General features: G+C 38.0%; 3 protein-coding genes across 3 annotated transcripts; all 3 read right to left on the bottom strand.

The window, feature by feature from the left end:
• Positions 1 to 1,133: 1,133 nt before the first annotated feature.
• LOC121382251 (sacsin-like) lies at positions 1,134 to 8,211 on the bottom strand. The gene is made up of 2 exons (XM_041511783.1): positions 8,031 to 8,211; positions 1,134 to 1,456 (listed from the first exon to the last, which is right to left on the bottom strand). The coding sequence occupies exons 1-2, from the start codon at positions 8,124 to 8,126 to the stop codon at positions 1,160 to 1,162; spliced, it is 393 nt and encodes a 130-aa protein (XP_041367717.1). The 5' UTR covers positions 8,127 to 8,211; the 3' UTR covers positions 1,134 to 1,159.
• Positions 8,212 to 8,303: 92 nt separating this feature from the next.
• LOC121381724 (sacsin-like) lies at positions 8,304 to 10,154 on the bottom strand (the record flags this gene model as incomplete). The annotated part of the gene is made up of 1 exon (XM_041511071.1): positions 8,304 to 10,154. A coding segment is annotated over exon 1 (1,851 nt), but the record flags the coding sequence as incomplete, so codon positions are not given.
• A 368-nt stretch (positions 10,155 to 10,522) lies between these two features.
• On the bottom strand, positions 10,523 to 24,836 carry LOC121381723 (sacsin-like). The gene is made up of 7 exons (XM_041511070.1): positions 24,809 to 24,836; positions 23,832 to 23,944; positions 22,241 to 22,366; positions 21,373 to 21,520; positions 19,694 to 20,905; positions 11,995 to 19,044; positions 10,523 to 11,956 (listed from the first exon to the last, which is right to left on the bottom strand). The coding sequence occupies exons 1-7, from the start codon at positions 24,834 to 24,836 to the stop codon at positions 10,683 to 10,685; spliced, it is 9,951 nt and encodes a 3,316-aa protein (XP_041367004.1). The 3' UTR covers positions 10,523 to 10,682.
• Between the last annotated feature and the right edge of the window lie 2,786 nt (positions 24,837 to 27,622).

Raw genomic sequence — 27,622 nt, 5'->3', positions numbered from 1 at the left:
TGTTACAGCAAAATATTACAGGTGTGTAGGCATGTTTGTTTTTTTCCATTTTCTTGAAAATAAATTTGGCTCACATTTTACAAAACTGATATTTTTTTCAAGTACTATTAGTATCTTTCAACACAATATTTTATCTTCAAGTCAAGGGTGGATGTAAACAGGTGCCCTAAAGTGTAGTGGATGTAAACAGGTGCCCGAAAGTCTATTAAGTTGTAGGAAGACTACCATCTTGGTAATTCAATGCACATGTGGTTTCCAGAATTGTATCTGCTTTAGAATACTACATGTACTAGCTGATCCACATAATCTGAAAAATAAATGTGTATTATTATATTTTTTATTATTACCGGTACCGTACATGAAAGTATAGCCATAGTTTTATTGATGATTATTTTTTTTTTTGAATGCCTAGAGCTGTGTATACATTGTATATGTGATATTATATGTACCGGTACAGTCCATCTCATCATCCTACAAAAATTATTCTTGTAAATAATTTCAGTTTTGTTTGACTAAGAAGAAAAGAAAATGTTTTTTGAAAATAACAAGAACATACTATTTTTGTGTCTAATTTAGAAAACAGTTGGCTCAGAAATAAATAACTTGTAGTAAATTACATAGAAAGAAAAAAGGTGTTCCCTGTAGGACGGACTATAGGTTCCTTTCTGTTTGTGTGTGTGTGTGTGTGGGGGGGGGGGGGGGGTTGTGTGTGTGTGTGCATTGTGGGTATGTATGTGTGTGTGTGCATTAACAAAAACAAAACAACACACACAAACACACAAACACACACACACACACACAAAGATAAAACAATACATACACCAAAACACACACACACATACACACACAAAACACACACACACAAAAACATATACACACACCACAACCATAGACACACATACACAACACACACACACACACACACACACAAATACACACACACTCTCGCACACACCATAGACACAGACACACACACACACACACACACACACACACACACACACACACACACACACACACACACACACACACACACACATACACATACACCTGCTCCCTGTATTTAAGTATACACTGAACTTTTTACAGCAGATACACATATGAGAAAGGAAATTATCACTCACCTTTACCCCACTTTGCATAATTTGTTCATGTATTTTCAAGGCATGTGTCTCTTGGCATAGCAAACAATGTCTTCTGCGTGGCGACAAGCCTCTGAAGCAGTCTGCTGGCTGTAGAGACTGAAAGGAATCCGAGGGAAGGAGAGGCGATCTGGATATCTCATCCTGTAGTAGTCGCATCCAAGAGCCTCAAACCTTTCCACAAGACTCAACAGGTCATCAATGGATCCACACTGCAGGTTCCGAGCAATAGAACGGAGGTCATGACATCTAATCTGATCAGCGAGTTCAGCATCATTATTATAGAGCATGGCCTTCAAAGCTTTCTCTGCTGCCTGAAATGATATACTTTATGTTTATCATTCATTAATTTAACAATTGACCGCAATTTTTTTTTTTAGTTTTCTACAAAAGATCAGGCAAAAAATGGATGGGTCACTGCGTATGTTTATTCTCTGTTAACACCGCAACGGGCATAATTAATATATTGATACATATTTATCATCATAAATGGATGCTTAGAAGATAGCTTGGTAATTCAACATAGCTAATCAACAATAATGAGTGGGAATTTGTGTTTTTGTTACATTTTGTCAACACCGTAATGGTCCATACCGTAACATTATATTACGATATTTTTTAATAAGTGTCCAAATAACCACATATTCAAAATATATATAAATATATAAAATATTTCGAGTTTTTATTAAAAGAAAAAAAAGTACCGTTATGTCAACACCGTAACATGGCAGCCATTGCTATCAGACACTGTTCCACATTTTTTTTAAATAATAAAATCCTATGTAAAGATTACTGCTTGAAATTGAAATACATTCACCTGACTCCAGAGATGAGACATAACTATAAAACATCATATTTCAAAAACATTATTTTTACAAAGTACTACTATGCAAAGTGACAACTTCTGGGAGAATGGCCCATATATGTATGTATGTACTGATGTATGAATATCTATATATTGTATGTATGTCGAGGTTGACTATTACATACAGACAGTACTGGTACTGTGGATAATTAAATCTTTTCGGGCTTCACAAATTGTCCCATGCCATACCTATGGCACCGAATCACCCGCAACTTGCAGACATGCCACGACACATTCTGAGCTATTGAAGCATGTATGTATGTATGTATGTATGTATGTATATATGTATGTATGTATGTACGTACGTACGTACATACGTACGTACGTATGTATGTACGTATGTATATACGTACGTACATACATACATATGTACGTGTGTGTACATACATACATACATATGTACGTGTGTGTGTATATATATATATATATGAAGAGTTCAGGCGCAAAACCCGCTAAATGCCATCAACACAAAAAATGAGATTCATGCATCATACTGTAGCTTTCAGTGCCTAGTATCTGAAAATAAAATCATTTTAATGCAAAACTCGCAAAGTCCCATTATAAATCCTACCAAAAGCTTAGCATTTTTCGCAGAACCCGCAAAACGCCATAATGGCTCTTTTGCAAAAGCCGCAACATGCATTACGTCAACCAGAGCGCTGAATGACGTCACGTCATTTCAATATGGTGGCGTCCATGAACGCTTGCTTCTATCAGTGAAAGTTGTGGTTTGTGTATAATAATTTAGCATATACAATGAAAAATTGCGATGAACTAGAGGAACCCGTTGTTCAATCATCATCGGGAAAGAAAAAACGCAGTGAACCAAAGCAAGCGCGTTACTTAGCTAAACAGGCCCGATATAGCGGCGACGGAAAGGTTTCACATGTATCGTGTACACACACCAAGGTTGGTTTCTGTACTGCTACTGCTATGAATGAAAAAGACTTGGCTTTCATAAAAAAACATGTGTATGCCACCACAGACAAAGTCAAACAGAATGCTGCTTTTCTTACACACATGACTGTGACTCAATGCAAGCGTCGGCGCCCAAGGGTAGATGATGAAGAAAAACAGAGAAGTAGGGGTATTAGTGTGAAATACAGTGTACTGAAAGAAGATAAAAGTGAAGTCCCAGTTTGTCAGCCAACATTCTTGAGCATTTTTGTAAGTACAGCAATTCACTACTCTTAAAAAACAATCCCTACCAGTGCTCCACAACTGTATAAGACCGTGGTATGTATTATCCTGTCTGTGGGATGATGTATATAAAAAGTATTTTTATATATGTGTGGTCCTTAAGCATATGTGTGAAGAAATATAACCATATATAAAATGTTGAGTGCATTGTTAAATAAAACATTCCTTTACTTTCTTGAAAATTAAAATTCTACTCCAGTCGCCTGTCTGGCCTTTGACCTCAGGATTTTATGAATGGCTTAATGGTTGGGAAATGCATTATTTTCAATGCAGAATTTGCCCCAAGATTGCACATTCTTATGCAGATTTTACTAATTCAGCTCTGACACTGTGACATGTCTGCAGATCTAATTTGACCCAAATATGTGTTCTTGATCAATAGCACTTTTTTCTAAACTAACACCACTGTGCTTTGTGTCATTTCAGGTATCAAGAAAGACCGTGTCCAGAATATTGCCAAGTACTGGTTACAAACTGGGCAAGCTCGACCTGAAAATCGTGGTGGCACTCGTAACAGAGAAAAACATAACTTAAAAAAGGAGAGGATTCGCACTCATATTTCGACCTTTACATGCCGGGCTAGTCATTATGCCCGCCGCGGAGCACCAGGACGAAAATACCTAGCTAGCGATCTAAGTGTACGTAAAATGCACAAGATGTTCATCGATCAGAACCATAAACAAGTTTTGTACGCCCTCTATTGGAGTGTGTTTGTTTACGACTTCAACCTTGCATTTGGCCATCCAGCTAAAGATATTTGTTCCACCTGTGTTAAGTTCCGAATGCAGATTAAGAACCCAGAATTGTCTGAAGAGGAAAAGCGGGAACAGATCACCCTTTTCATGTTTCATCGACGCCGAGCCCGTTCTTTTTATAACATTAGGAATGATGTGGGAACAGATCACCCTTTTCATGTTTCATCGACGCCGAGCCCGTTCTTTTTATAACATTAGGAATGATGTGGGAACAGATCACCCTTTTCATGTTTCATCGACGCCGAGCCCGTTCTTTTTATAACATTAGGAATGATGTGGGAACAGATCACCCTTTTCATGTTTCATCGACGCCGAGCCCGTTCTTTTTATAACATTAGGAATGATGTGGGCAACAGTTTGACGTGTGTTTTGATATTATGGAAAACTTGGTTCTGCCAAAATCGCCGATTGGACAGACTTACTATTCCCGCCAGTTATACCTTTACGTATTCAGTGTTGTCTGACACCATGGGAGAGGCGAGGCTCAGGGAACAGAGGATATTGATCTTTTTGTTTGGATGGAGCACCAGAACAGAAAGGATAGCAACATGGTAGCCTCAGCATTGCAACACTATTTTAGTTCTGTCGCCAATCAAGATCTGGCTTAGACTGAACACCTCCGTTTGTTCTCCGATTCGAGCTATGGACAGAACAAAAATATAAACATTTTGTCCATGCTGTTTGCTTTCCGTAGTCAAATATATCCACAACTTACCATTGATTACCACTTTCCGATTCGTGGACATAGCTTCCTTCCGGCAGATCAAGCATTTGGAAGGATAGAACAGGATATACGCAAAAAAGAGGCAATACTATTGCCAACAGAGTACATTGACATTCTAAGCAAACATGGAACTGTTCACGAGTATGGCAAAGACTGGGTATGTTATGATTATAAAAGCGAGTCTGCTGCATTTTGTAAAACGCAACGCTCATTTAAGATCAGTGATGCTAGGGTACTCCAGGTTGCTGGGAAGAAGATAGGTTTCAAACCTTCATATGCTGGGGATTTCTGCCTCCATGCAGTTCTCAAAAGAGGGCAAAAGTGGAGTCAGTTCCAACCAACACTTGCCCGTGATATCAATTGTATCAAACCTGCCAAGAAAAACGACGTTCTTAAACTTCTCGATGAACTTGGAGTAAATCTGGCGGTGTGGAATTTCTATGAAAATGCTCTGTGTGGTGTCCATGATCAAAATGGCGGGATTCAGGATTTGGAGGACAGTGATAATGACTGAGGACTAGGCCACGTCAGATGTTTTTCGTGACCACAGAGACTTTAAAATATTACTCTTTTATCTTTAAGAATTTTACAATAATTTATTCACACAAATGGGATAGAATGCTTGGGTGTCCTGATTAGGGGATACCTTTATGCATGGCCCAAGAAGTATTACATTGCTCTTGCTTTTCAGAGTCATGTGAACTGTTTTAACACCATTCTACATTACTATGACAATTTCGAATAAAAATGCCATTTAATTCGAACAATCTCCCACCACTTCCTGAGGCCACCCATGCCCTATTTTCTCACAACTGTTATGCTGTTCTGAAGTGCTTTCATAATTTCTAGCATTTTTATATTGTTCCCACTGCTCCATAATACCAATGTGGATTTAGCAGGTTTTAAAAAAAATATGACCATGGACTTAATGGGTTTTGCCAAAAAATGTTGTTAAAATCAATTTAAAAAACCTATTTTCATTAAACTTAGATTTGTGGAAATTTGACATGTTATTAGTTTATTTATAACATTATTATAACCACTGAATATTATTGTTAAAGGGTTCATACTATATCCCAGCAAAAAAAATGAATTTACACAAAAAGAGGTAAAATGGACTTAGAGGCTTTTGCATTTGAACTATGTATATATATATCATATAATATCTTATATTTTCAGTGCAATCAAAGTATGTGATATTTTTAAGATCACATACATTAAGAATTTGATAACTTTGCAAATTACATGTAAATTAATCGAGGTCACGGCACTAGGTTTATTGACATTTAAGCAAACGTACTTGTGTGACACTCCATAATTGATGTATGCATTCATAGTCATCGAATAAAAACATTTCAATGGCAATTTGACCCTGAAAGCTGTCCAGCATTCAGAAAACAAAAAAAATGTTAAGCCCTAGTTTGTTTTCATGTAAGGACATCCAAAATGATGTCATTCGAGTTTGATGTCATTTCCATTCAAAAATACACCGCGCCATATATTCTTACGTCATTTGAACATCTAGTAATTGCGGACTGGAATTAAACTTGCGTGTACAGTTTACAAAAACATGTTGTATTAAGCTTGAGATTTTATGATCAAGAGATTATTACTCTCGTGTATTTCGGTATCGTCAATATCATATACTCTTCAAAAAAAGAAACGCAAAAGGGTACAAATGGGTTATAACTCCGATTTTATGTTTCCTACCGGTTCATGCTTTGTGAATATAAGGTCATTGCATGTCCCAAACACATTCCCACGGTTACATTCGATAAAACGCAGCTACTGTACAATAAAGTTCCAAAATGTGAATATTCGCAAAAACGCAGCCACGTGCAAACCATGTCACCACTGCACGTGCGTTGTCTGCACGTGCAACATGAACACCGACAGTATAAAAGTGCAGGGTGTTCGCTTGCCTGGCCTCTGTATCTGGCCGACAGTTGACAATCCAGGACATGCCACGTCTCAGTGAACCGCAGAGAAACAATGCCATCGGCCGACTAGACGCAGGCGAATCCAGAACGGCCGTTGCCAGGGCATTCCATGTGTCCCCAAGCACCATCTCCAGACTGTGGGACCGTTACCAGCAACATGGATCAACACGTGACCTCCCTAGATCCGGTCGACCACGGGTCACTACCCCCGGGCAGGACCGCTACATCCGGGTACGCCACCTTCGGGAACGATTGACTACTGCCACCTCCACAGCCGCAGCAATACCAGGTTTGCGCAGGATATCCGACCAGACCGTACGGAACCGCCTACGTGAGGTAGGAATTCGTGCCAGACGTCCAGTTCGAGGTGTCATCTTAACACCACAACACCGTCGACTCCGACTGCAGTGGTGCCAGATTCATCGACAATGGCCTCAACTGCGATGGAGACAGGTGTGGTTCAGTGACGAGTCCCGATTTCTGCTCCCACATCATGATGGAAGATGTCACGTGTATAGGCGTCGTGGTGAACGTTATGCGGCAAACTGCGTGCAGGAAGTGGACAGATTCGGCGGGGGTAGTGTCATGGTGTGGGCAGCCATCTCACACACTGGCAGAACTGACCTGGTCCACGTGCAGGGCAACCTGAATGCACAGGGCTACATTGACCAGATCCTCCGGCCACACATCGTTCCAGTTATGGCCAACGCCAACGCAGTGTTCCAACATGACAACGCCAGGCCTCACACAGCACGTCTCACAACGGCTTTCCTACAGAACAACAACATTAATGTCCTTCCTTGGCCATTGATATCACCGGATTTGAACCCAATTGAGCATCTATGGGACAAGTTGGACCGACGCCTCCGACAGCGACAACCACAGCCCCAGACCCTGCCCGAGCTGGCAGCAGCCTTGTAGGCCGAGTGGGACACCATCCCCCGGGACGTCATCCGTACTCTGGTTGCTTCAAAGGGCAGGCGGTGCCAGACAGTTGTCAACACACGCGGAGGCCACACCCGGTATTGACTCCAGATGACCTTGACCTTGGTGGTGTGTCCTATCACTTACTCACAATGGACTAGAGTGAATTGTGAACAATCCTGCAACATTTGGTAATTATCGGACTCACCATTCAATAATTAAATCAATTCTCCAAATGTTACGACAATGTGGTTTTGCGTTTCTTCTTTTGAAGAGTATATGTATATGTATGTATGTATGCATGTATGTATATATATATATAGAGAGAGAGAGAGAGAGAGAGAGAGAGAGAGAGAGAGAGAGAGAGAGAGAGAGAGAGAGAGAGAGAGAGAGAGAGAGAGAGAGAGAGTGTGTGTGTCGCACAAATACAGACAGAAAGAGATGCACACAAAAATAAAGCTTGAGTAACTGAAAACTGACCTGGTGACATATGAAGCAAATCCAGTTGAATGCATCATATGATGGATTTGAAAGTCCTTTCTTGGCTGCCTCAAGATCCATTTCTGCTTGCTGCATCCACCGTCTGGCTTCTTGCCGATGTGGAAAAGACTGCCCTGTAGTTGAATGAAATCCAGAAGTACCATGACCACGAGATGAGGATGAGCCAGACCAGTGTTTAGAGGATGAGCCAGACCAGTGTTTAGAGGATGCGCCAGACCAGTGTTTAGAGGATGCGCCAGACCAGTGTTTAGAGGATGAGCCACCCTGGTGTTTATTACGTTTCCTGTAGTTGTTGTAATGACTCCTGTGTGAACTAGACCTTCTATCCATAAAATCAAAGAACGAAGAGTGCTTATTATATGTTGGGGGACGCTTTGTGTCTTTTTCATCAATATCATCTATGCTTTCACCATTGTCTAGTTTGGACATATAAAGCTGAATGTACTGGCATACTTTGGTACAGAGGTCTTTTTTACTTGCATTGTTCTTGTCTGGATGCCATTTCAGATACAACCGTTTGATTACCCTCTTTCGTCCATTCACATCTAAACTAGCCCAGGCTTCTTTCAGTGTCTGGCGAATTTTCTTCAAGATTTCATTTAGATCAAGTTCAGCATCATCTGGTGAAGATGGAGATGCACTAGAAAGAACAAGTTCTTGTCCAGTACTGCTTTTATCTCTGCATAACTTGTACAGTTTTGTACCATGTAGTTCCTCTATTCTTCCATCTCCAACTTCAACTAGATACATCATCATCATGGGACATGCATGTTTATTTGTAATGCCTTTGACAATAGCATAAATGTAGACTGCGTTCAATGATTCTTCTGCTGTTTTTCCTGCTTCATCAATCAGTGGATCATAGACTTCCAGGCCAACATACTCATCTTCAAACAAAACATCAAAATTGTTGTCAAGCATCCAGTGAAACTCTTCAGGAATGAGAGTTCCAGGTGGTGGAAACACAGGTGTATTAGACTGGTTATGTCTAAAATTTGAAGATATTATTTCATGCTCATCCAAATACGAGGCTATATCTCCCCCATCCATGAGAAGCATTTTTTCCATATGTGTTGCTGCACTTCCAATCTGTCCTTTTAACATTCTGTCAATTTTTTGTGATATTTGACAACACATTTTAGATTCACATTGGCATGCACGTGTGTCTAGGTATAAGCAAATCGTAGACTCAGTTGTGTCTTTATGGCAAATTGATTCCTCAAAACATTTCTTGCTGGATTCACTATTTGGTACAATGGACTTTGAATATACCAAATGAGTCTTTAAATCATTTACTTCCCACAGCTGTACATTCTGGAACATGTTGTCTATCTGCTTGGCTTGATCATCAGATATTGGCTTGTTGTGATTCATGTTTAGCTGATGGTTAACAAGCCGGATGACACCAGAGACAAAAGGAGATGATTTTATAGTGCGCATATACTTACTAGCATAGACACCAGTGTAAGCCTGCTTCTGACATTCGGTTGTTATGTGTTCTTGGACTAGTGATGTTAATATCTGTGGTCTGTGTCGTTCTGGAAGAGATCGCATTCTCCCAACAGGATCTGTTACATCTAACTTGAGTTCATTAAATCCTATAAAGTAGGTCAAACCCAGTGATTCCACTCTAGTCTGAAGTACATAGCTGTTTGACAGCACAAGGTCACTTGCACAAACAAGAGTATGCAATTTGCTTGGGAGATACAAGGTAGAAATTGAAATGTCTGATACATAGTTATCATCTGTTAGACACTTGAATAGCATAAGCACTGCTTTTTGAACCAGAAGCCACTCATTGGCATTTAATTTATCTGTTCCAAGTTTTTGGTGCATTTTCTCCAACACCTCAGCATAATGATTGGCCGATACATTTTTACTTGCACCAAGGCTTTCAAAAACAGAATAAAATTGACCAAAATATACAGGTGGTTGGAAAATGTATCCACGAATGGCTTCATCTTTATGAAGGTCAATGACAATATCTCTTGCCCTAACCATGACATCACTTTCGAGAAGATATATCACAGGGAATGCTTGAAGGTTCACTTTGTCTTGTTCTGTAACAGTATTGTTTTTCAAGTAGTAATAACAGCTGTGCATTACTTTTTCCAAACATGTCTTAATTTCATTCATGTCAAATATTTTCATTTTTCCAGAGCACTTGATATATTTTTCAAATGTGAAATAACCACATTCTTTTGTGGAATGTCTTGAATTCCAAGCTCTTGTAAAACCTTTGCACTCTGGTAACTGCATACCTTTTGAGGAAATATACTGCAACTTGACCACACCAAATAACAGTGTTTTGAAGATACTGAACCATTGAATGCAATCAACTGTAAAGCCATTTCAAACTGTTTGTGAATAGAATCCAGTATTTTTCCATTTTCATGTTGCTCTTTCATTTGGTATGGCAGGACAAACTTAACATTCTTAATGTTTGGAAGGAGCCCTTCATTTAAGAGATTTGGTCTGAATAAATTTTCAACAAGTATTTCAGACTTCTCTTTGACATCTTTTGTTATTCCATCTCTAGCCAAGGTTTCAACCTTTTTTGCAAAACAAACAAAACGTTCAACAGAAACTGTCTCTACCATGCCGGCATATACAAGAAAGTCATGCCACTCATCAATCACCATACGGTGCAGGAGGAAATGCTTCTGGTGGACACATTTTCTTGAATACTATCTCTTTGTTGCTGAAGAATGCATTTGCTTTGGAAAGCTTACCATCTGCCATCTCAATAAAAGGTAATGTCTTCAGTGCACCTATCAGACGACGTTGGTCTAGAGTCCGTGCTTTTGCAGGCAATAGCTTGTCTTTAATGTGCTTCAAGTGAACTGCCTTTGCTTCTCGTGGTAGAAAGCAAAAATGTGGTAGCAGATGTTTGCTATAAAAACATTCTGGAGAAAGTTCATCAATGTTCAGGAATGTGTACAGGTCTTTTAGACTACTTCTGAACTGGAAAATGTTCATTTGTTTATTTAAACACCACACGTCCAGTCCATCCCCAGGAATATGTGGATAATTGTCTCTTATGAATACTGAATTACTGCTCTCTGCCAGAGACATGGTTGTGTTTGTGAGCTTGGCGAAGAACGGCAAAGATTTCAGCATTTTGATCACCTGTAGTTTGTTAGATTTTAGATCATCCAAGTTGTTGGAAAAGTATTCTAACAAAGTAGAGCCAATGTCCACAGTTACCATCATATTGCTATATGTATGGCTTGACAAAGCAACAAGCATACTGAATGCATTTTGAGGCTTTGCAGTAATTGATGAAGCAAATTCGGCCATATTAAATTGAAATGGAGATGAATTAAAACAAGGCAAACCAAGAGTCTTCAGAGCCTTATCCAGCTTTCTGTTTGTCAAGTTCTGGAGATTTATAACACATTCAGCTTTCTCAATAGGGTGCAGCTGGTTAATATATGTGCTATTGGCCATGTCCTTCTCCTCTTTTGTCAATGTACTAGGCAATAGGTTCCATTGTTTTAATGTTCCAAAGCTTGAAACTGACAAATGACCTTCAGTGAACTCTTTCTGCAGTTCAATTGAAAGGAATTCCCATAGCTTATTGACCCATACTTCAGTAGGGTGATTTTCAAGTTTGGGGTTCCATTCAACAGGTGAAACACATTTAAATATCACTGGGTTAATAGTTTCACCTAGTAACATTGAAAGATCATTGATATTCATTTGTTTCAAGGCTGGGCACTGTGTGAAGTTTACAAACAATTGTGCAATGTCCCTATGAAGGCACCTGTCTGGTGACCCTCCTATAAGTTCTGTGAATGTAGTTACAAGAATTGGATTTTCACTGTTGAAAATATTCAGGTGACCAGAGTTTGTCAAACACAGTGGAAGACCAACTATTTGAGATTTAAAATGTTTGTCTTTTTGACAGAATTTAATGACAAATCTCACAGTTTTGTGTCACTGAAGGGAGAGCAATCAACTTTCTGGGGTAGTTCACCAACAAAGCATCTGTCTGCTTCCTCTTTTCGACTGCATGACTGCAAGAAGGTAATGACATTTGCTGGATTTACACACTGGACATGGTCACCCAGGCCAGCAGCTCCGAAATTTTCATAAATCCACATGGGTGCTTCAATGACTTTCATTCCAGTTCTTTTCAGCAAACCAGCCAGTTTTGTAGCTTTTGCCTGTGGTCTTTTGTGACTGGCATCACCTAAATCTTTAGACACTGTATTGGATTTACTATACATGCCAACATGTCCAAGGGATCCAGAGACACCTGGACCTTCAACACCGTGCTTGTTGTTTCCAAAGTGTGATTCTAAGTTGTTAAAAAACCCTGGAAATCCCTTATGAACAAACACAGCCACCCAGCTTAAAACATAGTTATCGTTGTCAGTATTGCCTACTGGAAAAAGAGTAAGGCAGTCTTGAAGAATGTTTGTATAAAAAGCAAATACCATCAATTTCCAGAAATCATCAGTGGTTCTCTTGCTGTCCGGAAAGAATGTGTTGTATTTACTGATGAACTGCTGAACACTCTCTGGGTTTGGGGGATTTGGAAACATGGTCTGCATATGCTGTATAGCTGCAAGATATGCTGGTATAATAAGTGCTTTCACCATATGCTTGTTCCATAAGGATCGGATATCACTTTTGTCATGCCATATATTTCTCCTGGCTTCATGGTCCAATGCAAAATGTCCATTGACGTGAACTGGTAAGCCTGTTTCTATTGGCAGAGGGAGCATACAGAATGCTTTCTTGTTACATTTTGCTTGTGATTCATCAAGACGTGCTGCAACTCCACCTCGGGGTAACAACTTGATGTCCCCTCTTTTCCAGGCAGAATCTATTTCCTCTGGCAAATCACAATTTGTAGAAAATCCAAACTGATGAACAACCAACCATTCTTCTTCGACTTCTTCACGAGAGTGTTTTATTTTAAGATTGACAGAAATCTGGTCCTGATTGAAAAACATCAGTTCCTTGTTCTCAGCTCTTGCCTTCTTAACTTTCTCACTCAGATTGTTAAAAAACATGTGTTGTTTTTGCGTATCTTCATTACTAACAGATGCTTCAACAACATGTTCATGGTGAATGTCTCCATTTCTATTTATGGATGCTACAGTAATCTTTCTTATATTATGAAGAAAAAGGAGTGATTCAGCCATATCCACCATAAATGAGTCTAGTAATTCTTCAATCTTCTTTGTAGATATTTCTTGCTTTGAAATAGATGAACTGCTGGCCATTTCTGCCGTACGAAGGGGGAATCGAAACAATGTACCTTGTGGAAACAGCTGAATGTTACTATCAAGAAAACAAGAAAATACATCTTTATATGAATTGCGTAGTTCTGGTATGTTATTAAATCTTGCTCCTGGTACACCTGGCTCAGCAGTGGGCGTATATAGACAGTTTGGGTCAAGGACACAAAGTGTTTCCTCAGTTTGTGGGCCAACAGTCAGAAAAGTAGGAACATCTGTCAGATGGTACACTGCATTAAATCCAACTCCATACTGACCTGTTTTAAGTGGATCACCTGCTTTGCTGCCCATACCCAAATCCTGTATTCCATTCAAATCTTTCTGTGTAAAGTAGCTGTTGTTATAAACACACAAAGCAGGCCCTTGCAGTGGCTTCCATCTATCATCAAATATTCTGTCAGTAGAATGGGTTCTGAAGTCTTTAATAAACATCAGTTCTGATGCACCAGCATCATCTGCATTTTGCAGGAGTTCCTTCATTAGAGACGAGTCACATGGATACCCTTCCAGTATTCGTTTCAGCCTGTTAGTGAGTGTCTCATGCTGACCAAAAGACTGAACCCCAAACAGCACAGCATGAGACCTTACATCTTCCTGTCGTTTTGTTTTAACTCCAAAGGCTACTGCAACTTCCAATGGCATGTTATGATGTAAAAACTTCATAGAATTCTTTTCATCAATCCATTTGCAATCATCTAAGCATAGTTCAGACACTGGCTGTAAAACACCCCTTTTATCAGGCAGATATAATGGTTTAAATTCACTTGTGACATAGCCAGGTTCATTTTTCTTTGTTAAGTAGACCAAAAGAGAAGCTGACTGAGAAAAACAGTGCAACTGTGGTTCAGATAATGCATTCCTTCCACATTCTTCTGCTATCTTCTTCATAATATTTGCAGCATCTATTGGCTGAAAAGAATTTCTGACACCAATTGTCTGAAAAAATTGCTTATACTGTCTTTCAGCACTTTTATCGACTTTGTATAAATAAGGCTCCAAGACATAATCCAGCTTAAATGCCAATTGTTCAGGACTGACAAATGTTTTACCCTGCAGGATGACTGGTCTATTATGTAACTTTTCCAATATGATATCCTTTCCACTTTTGTTCTCCAAAGAACAGACATTGTTAAGATGGAAATATATAGCTGAGCATATGGCTGTCAACTTGTTGTACTGAGCTGTGGTGAGTGTATCGACTTGTGTTAAGGATGTTGTCAACAGATGCTCAGCAATGTCAGACACTGGAATGGCTCCCTTGGGTTGGACACCAAACCACTCGAGAACATGTCTATTTGAACTCGGTTCTAACCATGTTGCATCCAAGATAAGTTTGTTAGAACCAGCAATCAATTTACACTCTTCAAAACACATTGACTCGGGATATCCTAACATGTCTTTGTTATCACTCTCAGCCCACGCCATTGGCCAGTCCTGTGGCTTTTGTAGGATAGGCAGAAACCATTCATGTTTTAATTTTAATCTGATTGTATCAGGGCAGTTTTTAAAACGGTTCACTGCAATTAAGGAGCCTTTCTGTGCTTGATTTTCTCCAAGGTAATACAACATATTTTTGCATCGACCAATTGTCTCCTCATTGCCTTTCCCATGTGTTAATGTTCTTATGGATTGAATCCTTTGAAATACAACACTCCATTGCAATTCTTCATTTTGCATACCAAGAGCAACAAGTTCTGCAAGAACGTCTGTAGAGCAAAATCCAATTTGGTCATTGTCTTGTTCTAACACCAATGGAAAAACTTCATCAGAATCATTAAACAGGCATGCTGTCTTTCCATATGGGTGAACCAGATCTTTTGGCTGTCTGAGTGTTCCTGAAGGTCTTGTTGGTATGCACAGAGTCTGTTTGAGAATGTTTTTAATTTTTGCACTGCCGTGTTGTAATGCAAAAATTACCAAGATATTTCTGTTCTCAATATGCCAATAACTGTCACTTACATTGGGAAAGAAGAAATCTTCATAAAATGCATCCATGCTCAAAGTGTGTGACTTAAATTGATTGGCAAAACCAGCAACAGTAAAACTTTCAATGATTTCTTTAGGAACATCAATAACAGTCATTGCTCCATTGTAGAAGTGTTCAAATGCATTGAAAGCAATCTGACCAACATCATCTGCAAAGCGCAACTGTGGGTCTAAAACCAAAACATTCTTGAAAGATGTCCATTTGCCACTGTATAGAAGAATTGCGGGATTTTCGTTTATAATAAGTTCATGGAATCTTTTGAAATGTGGCCCGTTTAGCATTTCATTTCTTGGCCATAACTTGTAGAATTGATCAGCATCTACATTATCTATCCTTTTCAAACCTTCCAGAATTTTGATCACAGCTGATGTCACTGCATCTAACTGAAGTACTTCATTCCACTCTGCTTCATTTGAAACATATTTTTCATCTTCAGATTTGGAACAAAGTTGTTTTCTATCATGTGTCAAAGCAAATGCAGCATTTATGTGCAGTGGCAAAGAAATCCTAATTGGTAAAGGTAAAAAACAAAACAGATGACCTTCCTTGTAAAATCCCTCAGGACAGTTTGTCAAAGGAAGTAAAAAGGTCTGACCTTGCTTTTCACAAAAGGGTACAGCTGCAGCTGCAATTGGCAAAAGTCCTTTCATTTTGTTCCTCTTTACCATTTGTGCCGATTCCTTACATCCAAGTATCCAGGCAACAATCCACTCAATCTCACTAACTGTTGGAGCAATACCACACACGTCTTGGGCTAAATCAAATACAAATAGAGATATCTTGATATTTTCATAAACAACATCACTGGTGCTTATGGGTTTCTGAGTGCATTTATTTTCCCAGACATCTGAAAAAAACTTCAGGACTGAAACAGAGAGGTGAGTATTGATGTGTTCTACACTTTTCTTTACTTCTACAAGAAGAGTTGCCTTTGAAGCATCAGATTCGTCTTTTGGCAAATAATACATTCTGACAGTTTTGACATTTTGACAAAAGAGCAGTAGGTTTCCAGCACCAGATACAAAGACACTGAGGAATTGTTTCATTTCTGATGGAGAATAGTACAAATCACTGATTTGGCTTTGTTCTGCTTGTTCTTCTGTTCGAAGAGGAAACCGAAACAATGTACCAGAGTATCCTGTAGATGAAACAACATTGCAACCAAAAACACCCTCAAATGGTTTGAATTGATCCTTCATTTTACGAAGCATCGATTTATTTTTTTGTATTGTGAGATTTGCCTTCATGCCTGGATTACCAAGATAACTCTCATGGGGATCAAATATGACAATGTTATTTCCACTAATGAAACTTGGCACATCAGTCAAATTGTAAACAGCATTGAAACCCAAACCAAATCGTCCAATTTTTGTAGAATCACCCTTTTTAGTTTCTCCACTAAGTTTAGTGATGTTGTCAAAGTCATCATTTGAAAACTGGGCATTATTTTGTGCCCATAATGCTGGTCCTTGTATAGAAGCCATTCCCTTATTCAGGAGGTTGGTTCTTGCATCTAAATTTTCTCTTTCATCATAAAGAAAGTTCACTTCACTGGCCCCTGCATCATCTGCATTCTGTATTATTTCTTTTGGAACGGAAAAACCATCAGTGTATTCATGTAACAGGTTTCTCAGCCTTCTGGTCAAAGGTTCTTTTTGGCCAAAATTCATATCAATTTCTTCTGTAGCATCCATCAGTGGATTTTTCAAGACACGAACACCAAGGTCTTTAGCTAGGTCTGAAGAAATATTAGCTAAATTAACATCATCAATGTCCCAGTCTTCCTCCTCATACGTATTGTGATATGATTCACAGAATATGCAGTCCTCAGCATTTTTTAATAATAGACATCCTTCACGATTTTGTACTGGAATAAGGATTTTTTTCTTATCAACAGATTCATCTTTTTTGAGGACATCCAGCACCTTCATAACCAGTGAAAAGTCATTTGGCACACTCATTCTAGTGGTATGGCTTTCATGTTCTTGCTGAATTTCATGCAAAACAGCCATTAAAACTGTGGACGTTTGTTTCTCTGATGCACCAATACTCTGAAATATATCATTAAAGCCTTTTAAAGATTTTGGTAAGGCATATCGGTATGGACTTAGATCAATATCTGAAAGCAAATGGTTTGTCCAGACTTTTTCTGCTTGGACAAATTCTGCATCTTCTCCAGCCCACACTGCTTTCATGGTTGCCAACTTGATAATCCCTTTTTTGGAAACAGCATGTTTATTAAGATATTTGTAGATTTCAGTAACTAGTGACATGTATGTCTGATGTTCATCTGCAGTATACATATCTGTCACATTCTTTAAATGTTCCAGAACCAATTCTTCAGGTGGACTTTGTACTAAAGTAGCCATCTTGTTGGATAGGTTTTCTGTGGTAACCAATCTTATAGAACCTATTAAGGGTAGATCATTTAATTTATACAGTTCCTTTGGTTTGCCAATAAAACTCTGACCTGTTCCAGCAAAGGGAAGATTGTCAGGATATGTTGAAGGTCGGTTCGTCAGGACTGGCATCCATTGCCTTGACAAAAGTGTGTTATCCAGGTTGCTATATGTCTCCAAATCTTTCAACATTGCTCTACCCTTTTCTCTCAACTTTTGTGGTTCATGGTTTTCAGTAAGCAAATGTTCAGATGTTGAGGCTGATTTACAGAGATCTTGCAAAGTAACATCTTTGTCGTTTTTCAGTCCAAGCTGTTGTAACACATTTAGTGTACTGGACTGGCAGAAGTTTTCATTTGGAAATTTGTCCTCACCATAAAAGAGATCCTGCAGAAATGAACTTCTTGGATCAAACAATGCTTTAGCCCTTCGTAATTTGCCACCGCTTCTTGAAGGTAAAAACTTAACCTGCATTGCCTTTTGCCTCACTTTTGTATCCTTGAGATACAAGTTATTATTATCCAAAATAAACTTCATAAACTCTTGAATATTGTTTTCATTGTACAGTTTTCTGTTACTGCTGGACATAATGTCTAGTACTTTGGAAATAATCATGTGTATGGACACCTCTTTTGCACCTAGTCGTAAAGCCAAGTCACGTGATGTTGTCGATTGCCCACATAAATATTCTGATGGGTATGTAACGTTGATTGTTTCATCAGATGCTATTTGGTTCAATTCAGCTATGGCCATATTTCTTTCTGGTGATGATGTAGTTTTAAACAACTTCAAATACTTGAGTGTTTGTTTTGCATTTGGAAGTATCTCCTTGCATGTAACTACATAATCTACAAACCTTTCCTTCAAAGAATCATCTGCTGTGTTGTTGAAATGTTCTATCTTTTCCTGTGAGATATCACCAGCCAGTATCTTAATGACCCCCTGTGGATTGGGAAACTGAATGATACTACCAATAGGCAGCAGTGGTTGAATATAATCAGGTACGTGTGGCAAAACAACAACACCTAGTTTTTGCATACACTGGGATATCTCACCAGGAAGAGGGTCACAACCAGGAACAAATTCTGCTATGAAATGGTTTGTCAAAGGATGCAGTGTTATTTTATCATCACCGTAGTCAGGTACAAGAGGCAGGTCTGCAAATGAAGACAGCATGTTCACATCAAGCTCCTTAGCATAAGACCACAAGTCTTTAAGCCATTGTTCTCCTAGTGTAGTTGATGATTTTTGCAAAACCACTGGACGACCAGCAGTAAAGTGAAAGTTCTTACTAAAGCAAGTTCTCACAAGTTCAACAAATGTATCTGCTGTCATCTCCCTCAGATTGTTATCCCCTGAAAACAAAACAGAGATATTACAAATACAAATAACACAATAAGTTATATTCTTTATCATAAAAAACAACTTATGTTTTAACCATTTTTATCAGTCTTGAAGTAAAAATAATAGACTCCAGTTATGTTTGAATTGTATACATAAAAAAGAGAAGAAGAAAACAAATATTTCTTTTATGACACATCTGTATATTTTAAGATAATGGTTGTTGGGTGTCTAACATTTGGCTGTAGAGAGATAGAGACGATAAACCAAATACTATATACATGTGATTACATATTGTTTGTAGTAATATGAGGTACATGTGCAATTACTTTATACATATATATTATCTGGTAACTTAAATATTAATATACCTTTCTTAGTCATAGATGTAAAATGCTGTTTTACAAAGCTGTCAAGATCATCACGGATGATATTTTTCTCCATTCCAGGGAACAGATGAACTTTTCCTGGACAAAAGAACACTTCACTTTTAGCGAAGTTTTGAAATGAACCATCAGCTACCGGAATTAGAGACAATCCTTCAAGACTGGTGTGAGAAGATGATCTGAGGGCATATTTCAATAGGTGCATTCTTTCATCGAATGAATACTTCTCATATAAATTAGATTTCTTCAACAGACTACACAGGTCGTCTGGACATACTTGTTGAACCTTTTTTTTTCCTTCTTTCCACAATGTGATCTGGCAGCTCAACAATATTTTGTTCGTAGTCTATGTACGTCTTTGAAATGGTCTGATGGATATCAGGTTTAACGTCTGCATCATACAGAGCTAGAATAATATCCTGTTTATGAAGCCAAGTTCCTCCCCTGACTTTACTGAAAAATACCTTCTTTTGAACCAGCTTATGATAGAAGGGTTTCAAAAGAGATTTCCATATACCAACAACCTTTGTATGATCAGGAAATGATCCATAAAATAATTTGATGATATCGGGATGATTGTTTCGTCTTTGGCAGAGTTGCTTTAGTTCCTCCACCAGGACAATATAGGCTTCTGGAAACACTTCTGAAATAAGGCATCCATTCCATTTGTCTTGCTTTCCACCATCTGCAGCCCACTTGACTTCTCGACGATCTTGAGTTAAAGCAAAGAAGCCATTCACATGTACAGGCAATCCAGTAGTACTTTCTGAAGTAAGAGGCAATGGCAAGAAACAAAAGACATGTCCTTTGATTTGATCAATGTCTGTCAGAGGGTAGGCAATCCCAACATAGGGCGAGTAGGAGAGGTCACTGTCAGTACAAAGATGTCTCAGCTGGTCAGACATGGATGTTCCTTTGTACAAATTTACCACCAGCCACTCATGAGAGGTAGACAGAGAAGGTTCACCGGACTCTAGTTCTGTGCATTCAACTGAAATGTGCAATGTACTATGGCAGGATTCTGAAGGCAAATTGTCTCTTAATTCATCAAGCCTTGACTTAAAATGTTCCCGCTGCTCTCGGATATTCTGTAAGAACTGTGTCCCTATCTGAGCTACAAAACACTTCTCTACATTTGAATTCACTCTTTTAAAAAGAGATATTGTTTCCAGTGACTTTAGAAAAAGAAGACTTATTTCGGCTTCAGCAGTGAACGTTTTAAACAGGTCCATTACATCTTGTTCAGTATAGGTTTCCTCTGACAATGTAGATTTACGTTGACGCAGTGGGAACCAGAACAATGTGCCATTATAGTACCCATTTCGCAGACACATTTCAGAAAATTCAAAGGTCTCTCCAAATAGTGACAAAACCACCTCCTTTGTTTTCTGGTCCAAGTTGGTTATTTTTTTCAGCAGACAAACTTCATCTTTTTGCTCATGAGGATTGATAAAAAGAATCCACTCACCACTTACAACACACAGCCAATCTATAAAAAATCAAAAAATAACAATAAGTTGTTACAAATTAATTGCAACATTGAAGGTAGCTATATATTAGCTAGACATTTCTATGTTTATCAGGCCCGGAACATTACTTAACAATGATTAAAAGTAAATTCACACAATTCAATGATCTATGGCAACTAAAATACAACAAACGGAATGTGTACTAAAATGTATGTAAATTAACTAGAATATTTGGTTATTATAACATATGTACAAATATCTGTAAATTAATTACACATTTAATATAATTCCTGATAATTTATATTGAATACATTGAACACATAGCCTGTTATTACACGTTTCATGACTGTACAATAATAAATTTGTCAAACTATCTCCTCAGCAATATTTTGCACAAATATAAGATTTTTTTAAATAACACTTTTGTCCTTTTTTCCTTTGTGTTTGTTCAGAAAGGTCACAAAGTAACTATATAATAACTACATACCTGTAACATGAAAGACAGATTTGAATCCCAGTCCATAGCGCCCAACTTTGAGACGATCTTGTTCCTTGTTGCTACACTGAATCATTTGGATTCCCTTCCAGTCCTTCTCTGTAAACTTGGCATCATTGAAGACACATATACCTGGACCCTGCAGTTAAATTATGTTAATCAAACAATGAGTATATGCATTCTTAATAGCCTTTCTACATACAATACTGATAGAATTCTTGCTGCACTATTTTTACAATTTCTTTAATTCAATGGCCTTATTTTATCGAATGCCTTATCTTTCTAGATTATCTGTCTTTAATGCCTTTGAAAACGTTTTATAATTTATACCTCGATTACCATAGCTCCACAATTTTTAAGTCGCCATCACTGACTTAAGATGTTCTCTGAGATATTCAAAACAACTACATTTTCTGTTTGTGATACTCAAACAACTGTAGATTTTCTAATTTTGTGATACTCCAAACAGCTGTAGGTGTTCTGTTTGAGATAGTCAAAACAGCTGTAGATTTTTCTGTGATACTTGAAACAACTGTTGACTTTCTGATTGACAAGTCAAAACACCCGTAGACCTCAAAACAACATATTTTCTATATTTGAGATTCTCAAAACAATTGTGGACTTTCTAAATTAAAACAACTACATTTCTAAAATTATAAACCTGATTTGCAGAAGAGACAAATGAGTATTGTGTATGTTAAAATCATAATAACCAATCAAATGAGTGGGGTGTTTTAACATTTGCTGAACCACGAGGTGCATGCATTTCTGCTACGATACTTAAAAGCCACTCAATCATATTCAGTCGATATGAAATCAGTATTTATTATAACTACTTGATCATTTTAATATGCATTACATGCAGTGCTTTTAGGTGTGGTCCATACTTCAACTTGGCCAAGTCTGCTTCATTGTTACACTGTCTGTTTTCATACAACACCTTTATCTCCCTTGCTCCAGCATCCTCGGCATTCTGGATCATCTCCTGGAAAGAAGAAACCAAAGAATGTTTGCAATAAATAGAATGAAAATAAACATACATATGCCAAGCATAATTTCCATAATGGTAAAGGGATTTGTGGGTTTTACATAGCCTGAGGTGTAGGGATCTGATAATGCGTTGTTTAGAATCTTAAGTTTTGAGACAGCATTTTAAGAGTCTATGTTGTAGATATTTGGAGATAACATCTATAGACGAGACACTAGATAGATATTAATGGAACAAGCCACAGGTTTGCACATTTTGACTCAACATTGTGCAGAAGTGCAGCGATACAGTCTTGATAACAGTTTTATTGTTCAAATCTTAAGGATCTTCATTATAGATATCTGAGGATAATATCTCAAGATTCCGACATTTAAAGATAAGATTACATGGGTCTATGTTGCAGACCTCTGGAAGTAAGATTATTGGGTTTGAACTATAACAACTGGGGTGCATTTCACTAAACTCTCACAACTTGGTGATCTCCTAGTGCAGTGCAAAAAGATGTGTTGTTTTCAAGAGAGCTTAAGGGAGTTTTGTGAATTTGGCCCCTAAAGATAAATTATCAACGCTCTACACTGCCGAGTGTTAGTGATAAGATCTCAAGGTCTTTTAATAATTATTTAATTTTTTGTCTTTATTACTTATTATCCATTTATTTTCGCACCCAGTAGCTAACATATTTCTCAAGCTTGGGTGTTAACATTCATTCATTCATTCTTGAGGAGCTACAATGCACCATTCTAGAGATAAGACATCAAGGGTTTAAGCTATATATGTTTAATAGGGGATGATTTTCCATTTCAGATTTTGGCCAATTCTGTTATTTTATTTTAGCGAATTCCTTTTTTTTTTTTAAACGTTTTTGATAGTGTTTAAATAATGTAAAGTGACAACTTTAATTGTTTCTACAACTAATGTAAAATTTTCCCATAAGATTTAGAAATGTAAATTATGTCATTAGATGAATAAATCACGTGATTCAGGTATGTTTACGAATGACTAAAGAGGTTTTTTTTTTTAAACCAGAAAGAAAAAGATATCAAAATTGACAGTACTTGCCAGAAATCAACTTGTGTAATCAGTACTAAACTCAAATGTATTGTCTGTATCTTTATTTCATGTTAAAATATGATTTCACTATTTATTTATTTATCACTACCACACATGCTTATATTATGTTTCATATCTACAAAACGCCCTTGGTTCTTTGCAGGTTCTATAGTACAGGACACCAGCGTCAGCAAATAATATTAAATGCATGCCGAAATAAAATATATGTTAACATCTGTGTGAGTATGAACACTGATGAAATACCAAAATGTATTTTTGTCAAACCTATATATGATGTAAATCGGGGTGTGACTATATTAGGCGAGGTTGATAGGTATGGTGTTTAATGATGGAGACAGTGATGACGATGCTATGTGTGCCTCTGTGTGTATGTATAAGCTAGCGCACTTGCCTTTAGAATTTGTCCTTTAGGATAGAGGTCCAGTACGGACCTAAGCTGTTTAATCAGGCTGGGCTGCTTCATAGCCTGATGCCCTTCCACCAGTTTACTATCCTCTGTGGAGGCTGCAATTAATTAAGCTTCTGGTATCATAATAATCTATACAACGCAAACATACAGTATATGGCTAATGGTTGTTAGGAAAGAGACCTATATACTACTAGTAAATCAGGGGCAAAGTTAGGGAGATGAACACAAAACATCCTCTATCCCCACACCCAAACTGCCCACTACCAACACTGTGCCCCACTTTAGTATCACCATTCTACTTTGCACATGTCCGGACCATGCTAACCCTCTCCCCTTTTACAGAATCCTGTATGTGGGAATGCAGATCTATACGTAGGACTCGGTTTCTCTCATAAAAACAAAGTAATGCTATGCATATTTAATTATATTGTATTAGTTTGCGATTGTAGATTTTAAATTAGCCTTTACCCACAATAAATTGCATTTTGGATATAATTGTGTATGAAGTAAAGGGCAGTTTAACAATTATTGTTCCCTAGTGCTTGATCAAATCCTCAAATTCGGCCAAAAATTATAGAGATATTTCCATCTTTCTACCCGCAAAATTAGTTGTAATCCATATAAAAATGCATTGTGATTCGTTTGCAACCCTGTGTGGCTCATTCTACAAAAATTGTTACTTTTATGTCCCTACACAATTTCTTTTGTATTTATACATAGAAAACAAGGTTTGTTGTCTTTAAAGAAACTTTATTAGTAATATCATTCTGTCATAGCAATTTTTTCTCTCTGCTAATCAGCTCTGATAGAGATTTTATTCATGATTAGTGTAAAATGTCATTGGTGTTAATGGGAGTCAAAATCATGTTATATTTATATATATATAGTGTGTGTGTGTGTGTGTGTTATTGCCTGTTTTTACATTACGTAATTGTCGAATGGCCTCAAAACATTCATACCCATATTGGCCTCTGCACCATCAGTCATTGTAGATCAGTTCATTTTATAGCAACATCTGCAATGAACCGACGTCTGTCTGAAAACAGAGGTTATATTAATATATAGATTTAGTAATATACTAATAACAAAATAGTACATGTATGTATATCAGCACATGTCCAATGGTCATGAAATGTGAACGAGGCAGTAGCTGAAGATGTGATAAAAAATAACTGAACATTAAAAGTTTGTCCACTGTAGTGGTGCAGGAAAAATATTAGGCTTTCAAAGTAGAAATAATAACGATGATATGGACCAAACATTGGCATTTGAAATATGTATATCATTTTCCAGTGTTGAAATGTTGATGGAACTCTTTCTTGTTCAGACTGTGATTTATTTGTCATCTGGTCTTGGTAGTGGCAGTCCTAAATACAAACAAAAATGCACTGTTCTGGGGACATAAAACACCTTACACACTTTCAGGATGTTAACAATATTCATTGGATGATGTCTTGATTTCAAAACAATATAATTTTCATTCATATTTAGTAAATTTAGTTAATTATGACTGGTCTATTATTTCACACACGCACGCCCACGCCCACACACACACGTGTGTTATATTTTATGTATATTTCTGGGTTTTTTGTTTTTAAATGAATGATGTTAGTATATCACACATTTTAGAAGCCATAGTGGAAGTCTACGTGGCAGTTGTTGGTTATTTACATACTGATTTTTTATTTGGAATAATGTCGTTTGAATGTCTTTGTACATCTGATCAGCTAAAGTAATACAACATTTTAATGGCTCAGTGGCATACATTAACAAGTTGGGTAATTCTCACAAAGACAACATTTTTAGTAAGTATAATATATATGTCATCAGGCCTGTGGGAACTGGGGAGGGGTGGGTTGAGGAAGCAGATCCACCCAGCACAAAGACACACACACACAGAGAGAGAGAGAGAGAGAGAGAGAGAGAGAGAGAGAGAGAGAGAGAGAGAGAGAGAGAGAGAGAGAGAGAGAGAGAGAGAGAGAGAGAGAGAGAGAGAGAGAGAGAGGGAGGGGGGGGGGGGGGGGCCGGGGGCGCCGAAAATGTTTGTTGTTTTGGTCTTACGCTAGGAGCTTAAATTATTTTGGTGGCAGGGGTGCACAAATCGGTTGTCCGGGACAACCAAAATATGTTGCGGGCAACCATTCTTTGTCAAAACAGTTGCCCCGACGGGCAACCAAGAAAATCATAAAACAAGTAAAACGAAAAACAAAACTTCCCGACACTCGAAACTGATAACTTGACTGACAGGCAATATAAATATCCACCCTAACGCTGCCACCCACTACTCTCGATTCACTAATATCAAAACCTATATTAGCTCGGCCATTTACCTTTCGACTGACCGTTCAAAATTGCGCACCCCTTTTCTCTTTGGCATTTAACTGCTCCATTCAAATTCCATAGCACCACCAACACCACCACCCGCCTGCTACCGATTTGATCGGGCTGCTGGTGCTCCCTTGCACCTGCCAGTGCAGGCGGTCCCTTTTTTCCCCTCCCCCCACCTTTCCTGTCATGGACGGAGGAGCCGGCCTTGGCCGGCTCTTGTGCCCACGACAGGCGTGCGCTACAACAGCTTGTTCTGAATGTGCACGTAAAACCCTGTGACATAACATGACATGCCATCCACTCAGTGATTTTGATGAGTTCAATGCAGACAGATACGTTTGAGAATGGTGGCTATTAGCAAAGGGCACAAGACATGTGAAAGGCCACAAACTACACCAACAAGCATCCAGTTCTGAGCTAAACATTTGGCTACGCCATTTTCTATCTTCCGATGTGAACATGCGGTTACATAATCTATCCGACACCTAACATATAATAATAATACCAAATATTAACAGGGATCTCGCGACTGGTAACGAGAAGCGGTGTCATCAAGAATTCAGCATAACAATGTTTGCTTATTTTAAAATCACAGTTATTAATTTTAACGGCAACATGTATGCAAGAAAAGTCTGAAAAATCTGTAGCGTGTTATTTTAACTCTGTAAAGTCTTTGAGCCAAAGTAATAAAAACGGACCGAAATTGCGTGTCAGTTTCAATACACATGCTAGTTCAGGGCCAAAGACAAGTAAGCTAGGGCCGAGTTCTGGTAGACCGAGCAAAACAAAAACGTCCGCTAAACTGGTTTATGCGCTTCACGTTAAACCCAATGTCCACGTCGGGAACCAATCGCATAGTTCGCGAACATTTGGAAAACGTTCGTTGGCTGTTCTCAGTATGCATATAGGTCACGCTTGACAGTCAGCCAAGACTTGCACGTGTCAAAAGACATTGTTGCAGACATTAAACAATACGATTAAACGCAAGTAAATCTTTATGTAAATTTGTAAGAAAAAACCCCACCACCAAATAGTTGTTCGCATTAATGAATACTTAATTGCTGTTTCGTTTGTTTATTTCCGTTGTCTTTGTTAATTTCGCACTCATGCATTTCGCGATCGCGGGAAAGGAACATGAGGTATTTATACAAATTGCGGTTAAACGTACACTGAATACAATTAGTTTTCAATAATCATAATATTTGTTAGATAAAATATTATATAAATTTGTTGACTGTGAGGTGACATCTCAAAAGTTAGCTAGATTTTAAAAAGACCGTAAAATTTGAATTCATTATCTTTTTAATCAAAACCTTTTGACATAAATGAATAGCCAGCCACGCTTGATGATTGCAGGGTCTTTGGCTATCCTATCAAAATGGGTATTAGTACGCTAATCCACAGGTCGACCGTTTCTGTGATTTAACTGTTCAAGTTCACTGCAA

The sequence above is a fragment of the Gigantopelta aegis genome, chromosome 9 (genome assembly GCF_016097555.1).
Source record: "Gigantopelta aegis isolate Gae_Host chromosome 9, Gae_host_genome, whole genome shotgun sequence".
Lineage (NCBI taxonomy): Eukaryota > Metazoa > Mollusca > Gastropoda > Neomphalida > Peltospiridae > Gigantopelta > Gigantopelta aegis.
The sequence above is the reverse complement of the archived record's forward strand: the minus strand, read 5'-3'. Positions and strand labels throughout refer to the sequence as shown.

Excerpts from the sequence above, each read along its gene's own strand:
- LOC121382251 (XM_041511783.1), bottom strand. The coding sequence starts at position 8,126 with ATGCAGCAAGCAGAAATGGATCTTGAGGCAGCCAAGAAAGGACTTTCA. Across the intron at positions 1,457-8,030 it reads TTTGCTTCATATGTCACCAG|GCAGCAGAGAAAGCTTTGAA; the intron begins GTCAGTTTTCAG and ends ATATCATTTCAG.
- LOC121381723 (XM_041511070.1), bottom strand. The coding sequence starts at position 24,836 with ATGACTGATGGTGCAGAGGCCAATATGG. Across the intron at positions 21,521-22,240 it reads CACACCTAAAAGCACTGCAT|GGTCCAGGTATATGTGTCTT; the intron begins GTAATGCATATT and ends ATTTAACTGCAG. Across the intron at positions 20,906-21,372 it reads ATCTGTCTTTCATGTTACAG|ATTGGCTGTGTGTTGTAAGT; the intron begins GTATGTAGTTAT and ends GATTTTTTATAG.